This window comes from Sprattus sprattus (assembly GCF_963457725.1).
Source record: "Sprattus sprattus genome assembly, chromosome: 1".
Taxonomy (NCBI): Eukaryota; Metazoa; Chordata; class Actinopteri; order Clupeiformes; family Clupeidae; genus Sprattus; species Sprattus sprattus.
The window spans coordinates 73,448,608-73,458,385 of record NC_137920.1 but is presented as its reverse complement, the minus strand read 5'-3'; the positions used below and the strand labels follow the sequence as shown (position 1 = coordinate 73,458,385).

At 48.6% G+C, this 9,778-nt stretch overlaps 1 protein-coding gene across 1 annotated transcript in view; it reads right to left on the bottom strand.

Moving 5' to 3' along the window:
* Positions 1–818: 818 nt before the first annotated feature.
* Positions 819–9,778, bottom strand: part of uvrag (UV radiation resistance associated gene) — a gene marked incomplete at its 3' end in the record, with an annotated part of 72,374 nt that continues 63,414 nt past the window's right edge. Inside the window, exons 13-14 of the mRNA XM_080846685.1 lie at positions 3,385–3,460; positions 819–995 (exon numbers count right to left, since the gene is read on the bottom strand). Coding sequence (XP_080702811.1) covers positions 819–995; positions 3,385–3,460 — 253 coding nt within the window. The remainder of the gene's footprint in view (positions 996–3,384; positions 3,461–9,778) is intronic.

Here is a 9,778-nt window from a genome sequence, read left to right as displayed (position 1 = left end):
GTAGGGAGCGTTAATTAAATCCTGGAACGGGAACAAAAAGGGAGAAAAAAAAAAGAGCTGGTGGCAGGATTGAGAGGGGGGGGGGATGAGGGGGTGATGAGAGCAAACATCTTCGTTTGGAAATCACTCATGCGCAGATTCCTGGAGACTGTAGGTGACCAGAGAGACAAACACCTGCCACCGCAGAGCCTCGGACTGGTGCCGTGCTGACTACCTTCTTCCCTGCATGAAGGTGGGGGGGAAAACAACAAAAATAACACACACACCCTGGTCCAGAAGCTTGTTTTTGCTCCCCAGTAAAAACAAGGGTTCCCCCCAATGGGCTGTACCCATTTCTTAACGGATGGACACACATGGCATCTAAACGTCTGACTCCAACCAAAGACCACCAGTGCAGGTCTCTGTGGTGTGGGCAGGGCTGCCGTACTGATCTGAAATCAGCTGGGGGGAAAACACAGACAAACGCATTTTCCCACTCCTCTGCACTCCTCTGGCCTGGACCCTTCTCTCTCCCTCCCCCTCTCTCCCTCCCCCCCCCCCCCCCTCTCTCTCTCTCTCTCTCTCTCTCCCTCTCTCCCTCTCTCCCTCTCTCTCTCCCTCTCTCTCTCCTCTCTCTCTCTCTCTCTCCTCTCTCTCTCCCTCTCTCTCTCTCTCTCTCCCTCTAAACGCATACGCCATCGCCAAGGCATTCCCGCCTCCCGAAACAGACGACGACTCTCCAAACACACTGCCAGCGGAGAGATAAACCCAGCCACAGGGCCTAGCTCCGAGACGACAGGCTCAGCCCTGATCTCTCTTACAGTGCTGGACCGGAGTAATCAGTAGCACATGTCCATGTCAAGGTTCCTTTTAGGGGACCAGAGGCCAGCACAGGGACAGGAAAGCGGGTCCCCGTTAGTCGCTCTGGGGCCCAGTGTCCCCACCAGGGACCTCCTTACTACGGTAACTGATTGGGTATTAGCGATAGCAAGGGGGCTAGTGCCTCTAACTTCCTCCTGTGTGGGAGGTGGGGGCACTAAAAATCCACACCAACACACTTGCCTCAGTATTTGGGGTTCTTGACATCACCAGAAAGAAATTGGCTCTTTGACATACTCATGAATATTCACTAACATTCCTCAGATATATTTCTGCGGCTTCTGAAATGTGGCAACCGCAAAAAGTCTATGCTCCATTCACGTTCACAGACGAATCTCATTTTTTTGGGTCAGTTGAAAGTAAAAAATCTTTCACAACGTTTTCCCCATAAGCACTTTCTGGTGTGGCCATGGAAACAACATTTTGCCGTAACATTTCATGCCTGACTAACAAGACGCAAAATGCACAGCTAAAGGGATTCAGTGATTCAGTAAAACTGTAGATGATGCTTAAACTCCTACTGAGACCCAACGTCTAAGTAGGAGGAGGAGGAGGAGGAGGAGGAGAGGCCGCGGACCACCTGACGTCCTTCAGTCTGCTCCTGCACAACCGAGGGCCTAAATAAAAACAACATACCCTCAGTCCACCACTTCAAAGAGAACTAGACCCCAACCCCACCCCACCCATTCCCTCACTCTCAGGCCTGTGCAACCCCCCCCCCCCCCAGATCACTTTCAAACGGGGGGGCGCTGCACAATTTAATAAAAGATAGGAGCTTAATCCCCCCCCCTCATCCAAGACGAGAGCGCCGCAGTGAAATCAGATCCCTGCTTAGTCTGACCACAGAGACAGAGAGCTCCGATAGGGGCTTGCAAAAGGAAATAATTACATTTCCCAAAGAGAAGAAAAAACGTCAAAAGAAAAAAAAGACAGATAAAAAAGATTTTAAAAGGGGGGCCTCCAAAAAACAAAAACACAATAATAACCTCCAGCCGGCGCTGGATGGCTGTTGGTAAATTGTATTAAGTAGAAAAACCGAGCACAATTTTCTAATATTCTGGAGGTCAATGAGCCAGCTGGTTCCTAATAGAGCTTTCAGATATTAACGAGAACCATACCTCCCTGACAAGGCGGGACGGAGAAGCAAACCAGGTACAGATAAAGTGGTCAAGGAAAGTCGAGGTTGAAGAAACTTAATTAGACCCTGAATAAGGAGGAAATGACATGTAGCGTGACAGTCTACTCCAATGCACCGTTCTAACTCTAACTCACTCTCTCTCTCTCTCTCTCTTTAACAGTTACTCTTCCTCTCTCCGTTCAGTCTCTTTTTCTACCTCTCTCTCTCTCTCTCTGTCTGTCTCTCTCTCTCTCCCTCCCTCCCTCCTGCAGTTCCTGGTATGGAACTCGTGATGTCAATGGAATGGCCTGCTGGTCCTCAGAAAAACACTGTGTATGTGTGTGTGTGTGTGTGTGTGTGTGTGTGTGTGTGTGTGTGTGTGTGTGTGTGTGTGTGTGTGTGTGTGTGTGCCTATGTGTCTCTTCAGGAGTGGGATGGGGATGGGGTGGGGGGGTGTGGGGGGCATTACGGTTGCCATGGGAGGCCAAACAATGTTGTGGGTTAGGGCTCATCAGTTCTGGCATGTTTACCATGATCCCCGACACACAATGCCATGTAGCGCTTCCAGCATGTGACCCGACCAGGCCCACAATGCCTTGCAGATCTGAGGACTGGCGAGGAACTTGACGGCAGATATTTCATGTGGGGAATCTCGACAGCTCAGTTGCCGTGTGAACTCATAGAACGCCGGTGATTGGTATTAACATGCACAACAATGCTTCTGAGGAAAACATTTGGTTACACACCCACCTGAAAGTAATTTGGCACACCAACCGTATGCACAACCTCAACTTTTATCTGGCTTGACACTACAAAACGTACAACACTTTGAGAATCACAATGAGAGTGTTTTGAAGAGGTTCCAGCAAGGATGTGGAAAAGAGAAAGTGACAAAATGTCTAAAAAGTTTAAAATAACCTAAGGAAGGAATGCTGTCTCTCTGGTGCTTTACAGCCTGTTATAAGGCTGTCATTAGGCGGTAGTTTGGTCACTCCAAAATATTTATATTCAGACTTATTGTTACATACTAACTTAGGTTCTATGTGCACGACACTCATGAAATTGAAACAAGCTGTTTAAACATAGATGTCTAATTCTAGACAAGATATGAACTTATTCAGCCACTCAGTAGAGAAGAAGACAAACACAAACACAAACATAAACACAAACACAACTTCCCCCAGATTTCCAAGGAGGGTAGAGTGGCACAATACTTCTCAATAATTATGAGTGGAGTTTTAACATGCAGTACCTTTACCTGGTAAAAACAATAGCCCACCACAGACTAACCATAGCATTCTATATGTATGAAATGGCAGTTTCACAGACAAAAATCAAATGCAAGGAGTCTGAGATAATACGGTTCTGCTCCTGCTCCATCACAGCTGGGTGCTTAGAACTAGTCTTACCTGGGCGATATTTTTGTTGAGCAGGTAGACGCCATATTCAAACTGAAAGCGCTCGCCCCTGGGATACAGTGGAAACCTGCCAGAGAGAGAGAGATAAACAGAAACAAAAAGATAAACAAAGAGATAAAGCTCTGATTAACACCAAGCAATGGAGAAACGGTCAGTGGTACAACAGAAATAAACAGTAAACACCAACGAAGGAACACGATACACACAGGCCTTGCTGCTTGGCAACAGGCATCCCCTCAATATCGTAAAAATATGCCACGAAGAAGAAATACTGGGCCTCTGCTACGAGTGACTTAGTGGAAATACGACGCAAAATCTGCATGAGATCGACTGCGTGTGAGATTTTATAACCTGCTTCAGAGGATTTGGGGAGTATTTTATGAACCCCCCCCCTTTCAAGTCCATTGCAATATGTAATGACAGTACTTGAGTGCTCAAATCTCAAGTCGTGCATCCAAGGGAAGCTGGTTTACGATGTATTTGCAGATGTTTGGGAGCGTTTCATCCTATCAGCCATGACAGATGCTTTCATTTGTTGCAAAATGCCATCAATCAAATTAAAGTCAAAAAAGCAAAGTTCAAAGCCTCCAAATAGTCTTTCACGAGGGAGCGCTCAACTAGCAGACCATGAAAATATGCTTATGTCTTAACAGACCAAATATGGGGGGGGGGGGGGGGGGGGGGGGTTGTCGATTGTTTAGAGATGCCCTCATATCTTTCCTTTTCCACATGTTCCGGAGAGAATCTCCCAAAACAATCTACATTCCAACTGAGGCGGGTAACCTCCCCATTCATTCCGGTCTATTCTAGTGTTCCGTAGTCTAAAGCTATTCTGTTGTTGTGGTCATCCATAGAATACGCTAGTGATGACCGTGGGTGCGTGGCAGGCATTCCATTACATGCTAATGAGTCTGTATCCGTCACGTGTTCTAACAAGAGAGCTGGGCATAGTGTGGATACCTCATGCGCCCTGCCCCTTCAATGAGAACACGGACCTCGGAGCGTATTAAGTACTTTCCTCGGAGCGTATTAAGTACTTTCATGCCGCAGTTCAATTGCAGGAGGAAAAACAAAGGGAGCGTGTGTGTCACCCATGCGTATAGCCCCGGAACTGAGCTGAACTGGACTGAATGAGCTCCATACGGACGTGGAGGGCCAGGGCCGCAGGCTAGGCCTCATTACCCCGAGGCGTGATGTGTGAGTGATCTTCCGGAAGCTTCTTCCACCCTAATCCCTGTGAAAGGCCAACGTGTGCCCCCCGGCGCTGTAGCTAATCCGGCAGGCAGAGGCAGGGCCCCTGTTCTACCTCCGTGACCTCCGGCAGCCAGGGGCCTCGGCAGCAAGGCCTGTGTGTGTGTGTGTGTGTGTGTGTGTGTGTGAAAGAGTGTGTGTGTGTGCGTGTGCGTGTGTGTGTGTGTGTGTGTATGTGTGTGAAAAGAGTGTGTGTGTATGTGTGTGTATGTTTGTGTAAGAGTGAGTGTGTGTGTGTGTGTGTGTGTGTGTGTGTGTGTGTGTGTGTGTGTATGTGTGTGTGTGTGTGTGCGTGCATGTTTGTGAAAGAGTGTGTGTGTGTGTGTGTGTGTGTGTGTGTGTGTGTGTGTGTGTGTGTGTATGTGTGTGTGTGTGTGTGCGTGCATGTTTGTGAAAGAGTGTGTGTGTGTGTGTGTGTGTGTGTGTGTGTGTGTGTGTGTGTATGTGTGTGTGTGTGTGTTTGTCGGGGAGAGAGGCAAATCGGGGAACTTTTGAAACTACTCTTCAAAGACAGTGACTCAGTGCTCTGGGGTGTCGAAACAGTATCTGGGTAAAATCACTGGAAAAGTCGACTGGATTGACCTACGCTAATGGCGTTCACACACAGGTCCCCACTGACCTCATCTGCCAGAGATCTTTTAACATGAGCCATCGGCAGGTTCAATAACGGTGCGTAAATTTACACGCACCACTAAACGGGTACATGACTGAAGTACTTATACTCTCCCCACAAGTGTTTTCAGCAGGTTAAAATAATAGTCTGCTAAAACAGTAATAGTCACGACTCTCAGTAGCCGGCATAAGAAAATCGGGAACAAGATCGCATTTACATCTGTAAGAACCGTGGTTCATGTTTCTGAACTGCGGCCAAACCGAACACGGCAGGGGCCTTTAGCCGTTACCTGGCCAGCGCACTCCGTGTTTATGCTCTGGGGCCTTTGGCTGCTACCTGGCCAGCACACTCCGTGTTTATGCTCTGTTACTCGTTTGGCGTGGACTACTCGGCGCTCGGTAGAGCAGTCGCATTCCGTCTCCATTTGGTCATATTACTTAATCGCTGTAACCACTGAGGCTGATGTGCTATTTTCACTATGCCTCAAGAGACGAGATAAGAAAAAAACAGCGTCTCCGAGTCCGGCTGAGGCCTAAGTCTGAAAATCGAATTGTTCCTGATTTTGGGTGCTCTCGCTAATGCAACTGCCATGAAAACTGCCTTGTGTGTTTGTGTGCGTGTGACTACGACCAGTGCGGCCATATAAAAAAAACAACCACATCATAGAACTCACTCGGCAACAGCAACTATGACAACTGCAGTGGAAGTGGTGTTTAAGTTCTATGGTAAAGAGAGATACTGCTGATCTAGGTACTTGGGCACAAAGAAGAAGCACGATGCAATATTCCATGCCATAGCGCCTGATGTTATTTGTAATTGGAATCTCCTGGTCGGATCAAAGCATCCATCCATGTTCCTACTCTTTCAACAGGAACGCTCCGATCCCCAGTGCTTGTATGTGGATGAACCCTTCCATGTGAAAGTCATCAAAAAGACTTCGCCCACTCCAAAGAAACGTATGTCTCAAACCCACGACCACAAAATCACTTTAAATAAATCAGCATCTTCTGTGTCCTTTGCGCCTTGCGGGAGGCAGATGAAGGCTGACTGAGAGAGACAGTGCAGACCCCCCTCTCTTTCACCACTCCTCCTCTGCTTCCTCTCCTTCTCATCTCATCTCATCTCACTCCATGAAAACGCCTCCATGCCAGCGACATTGGGCTGGCGCAGTGTGCGTGTGTGCATACAGGTGGGTAATTTATAATAGGGCGGTTGGTCGGGTGGGTGGGTGGGTGTATGTGTGTGTGTGTATGTGTATGTGTATGTGTATGTGTATGTGTGTGTGTGTGTGTGTGTGTGTGTGTGTGTGTGTGTGTGTGTGTGTGTGTGTGTATGTGTGTGTGTGTGGGTGTGGGTGTGTGTGTGTGTGTGTGTGTGTGTGTGTGTGGCGGGGGGTGGGGGGGGGGGGGGGGCATGTTGCACGCTGTTAAAAGCAAAGAAAATGGCGGCTTGTAAGGAGCAGGGTCTTTTATGAGGCAGGATATTTACACAGAGAGCTCGGGCTCATCATGCCCTTGGGGACCTGCACAGCTCGGTCTCAGAGACTGCTGTAAAATATGATAGCAGGGCCATCGTTAAATTTAACGAAGAAATAACTTGAGGAAAGGAGAAAACTTTTTTCCTTCTGGTTAAAAAAAAAGGTCCTGTTCCCCTACAATGAACCAATGTTTAAGTGGGGGGCCTTGACGTGGCCCTCCTCTCTCCCGACGGGAAAGGTCCAGGGGTCCGGACGACCGAAGGGCCATATAGGGGACAGAGGCTTTTATGAGGGGGGGGAGGGAGGGGCTTGATTTATGACATGGTGATGCCTCGCGAGACAACACGCAAGCAGACGGCCCACTGCTGCAGTCTTGTCCTCTTTGTTACAGAAATAAGGTGGGATGCTTCGTCTTAGTCTTGGGGAGTATTGTTGGACAGGGTTCGCAGCTACAGATGAGGACTTCTGAGGATGACCTTTGAACTATAAAAAAAATGATGTGGGACATCAGGGTTTGTTTAGTTACAGGACTGACAGGAGTTAAAGCTTCTCCAGCCAGACTAGCAGTGGAGGTAAAGCAGCCGTCCTGTAACCAATGGCATCCATGTTTGAAGCCAGCTCCTCCTTGCGTCACGTCAGAGGGCCGTAGGCACTGCGTTGAGACGCTGCACACAAACTGCCAATGTCGAACTGGCTGGTGGTTTACATGGCTGCTTGCACCGTCAAGAGTTTGAGAGAGAGTTTGGGTGTGAATGGGAGAGTTCTTGGCGGTTTAAAAATGCAGACCTACTGAGCAATATGTCCGTGAATACCGTCTTAGGGCTGAAACACACCAAACGCGTTTCTAAAAACGTGACGCTAGCAAATCCATTGTTTCCTATGGTACGGCGCCTTTAGTGTGCACCTTTTATCCGCCACGCGTCGCCTTTTTGTAGCGTTTTTTTGGTGCGCTTAAAAGTTGAAATATTTTCAACTTTTCAGTGCAAGGCGCAGAGGCGCAACGCTCATCAATGTCACACTCAGCCCAAGCAGATTGCGCAAAACAGCCTGGTGCGCCTGTGTCTGTTTTGCCTGCCGCACTTTGCCCAGATGTTTTTGTAGCGTCTGTGTTTTTAGAAACTGTTTTGGTGTGTTTCAGCTCTCAAGAAGGCATCCAGCTTTCCCAAACACAAGTAGACTGAGACTACACAGATAACTAAATTTGCACAGACCTACACAGCACTACATGAATGTGTGCAAACATGTTCAAGCCGAACCTGCATCCTCACCACAACTGGGCCAGACCTGGTCCAAAGCTATCTGCTAACTGGGCATGACCTGGTCCAAAGCTATCTGCTAACTGGGCCAGACCTGGTCCAAAGCTATCTGCTAACTGGGCCAGACCTGGTCCAAAGCTATCTGCTAACTGGAACAGACCTGGTCCAAAGCTATCTGCTAACTGGAACAGACCTGGTCCAAAGCTATCTGCTAACTGGGCATGACCTGGTCCAAAGCTATCTGCTAACTGGGCCTGACCTGGTCCAAAGCTATCTGCTAACTGGGCCACACCTGGTCCAAAGCTATATGCTAACTGGGCCACACCTGGTCCAAAGCTATATGCTAACTGGGCCAGACCTGGTCCAAAGCTATCTGCTAACTGGGTCGGCAGCTCTCTGCAGTCGCTGCATCTAACTGCATGAGACACTGAACTGCAGCGGCAACTGTCAGATCTGGATAGTGGTCATTAGCACAATGTTTTCACGCCGTTCTTAAGGTCACGAAGTGCAATTTTCTCTACACAAGAAAACAACTGCCTGAGTATAACTACATCTGCCCAGTGCTGTTAACAACAGGCAGCCCATGGCCGTCATCCTCGATCTCTGTCACCATTTTCACGGAGCCTTCGCAGACGGCATCTGGGAGGAAGTTTAGATGCACAGCAATAAATAAAAGAGAGAGCTGAGCGAGTGGCTGGAGAGGCCCTCTCTTAAATCCTGCGCGCCGCCGCCGCCGCCACTCCACTGTTCTGCTTTTAATTAAACTCCAACAGGAACGTCGAGCTGGGGGACAAGCCAACTGTGGAAATTCTCAAGAGTTTATTTAATTAATTTTTTAGTATTTAAAGAAAGGGGGAAAAAAATGAAATGGGGATGACAGATCCAGGTAGCAGCTGACTCTGAAACAGATTTGGCGCCAATCCGGTGGCTAAGCGCCAAATCTGGGCCAGATCCGTTTTCAGAACCAGTTGCTACCTGGGGAACGCTTGACCCCCACGTGACTCGCCAGTTTCTTTTGCAGGACAAAAAGTGCCATTACAGCAATGGAGTAGGCCTAAGTGGAGTGGGTTTTTAGGGTGGGGTGGGGGGGTAAGTGTGTGTGTGTGTGTGTGTGTGTGTGTGTGTGTTACAGTAATGGAGTAGGCCTAAGTGGAGTGGGTTTTTAGGGGTGGGGGGGGGGGGGTTAAGTAAAATAGTGTTTCTGTGAAAGACGCTGAGTATAATAATTTCTCTGATATTAGAAATTACAGCCTGCGTCTGATTTATAAAGCACATGCTACCATTAGCCATGACAGTTGCCAGGCAGGTGTTTTTTCTGTTTTTTCCCCCCCTGCCCCCTTATGAAGCAGCCGTTGTGATTTATGAGTCCAAAGTGCTTCAGAACTACACATTAAAGCCGCTCTAAACTTCTGGGACTTTTTTCTTTTCTTTGCCTCTGGGTCCAGGAAAAGAGTAGTTTAAGTGACTGTTAAAAACTGTGTGTGAGAGCGCGAGAGAGTGAGTGAGTGAGTGAGTGAATGAGTGTGTGAGCATGTGTGTGTGTGGGTGTGGGGGTGTGGGTCTGGGGGGTGTGCGTGAGTCTGCTCACAGGAGGAGGACTGGGAAAGATTTAGGATGACATTTTGTTGCAAATTTGGGGGTATTAATTAGCAGATGTAAACAGCCTGCCGCAGGACATGTGCAGCCGCTCAGGCTGTGTGTACACTGGGACGGGGTCAGCCAGTCACTGGGCAGACTCTCAGCAGCAGCAGCAGCCTGCTGGAGCAGCCTGGAGGCCTTGCTCTGACC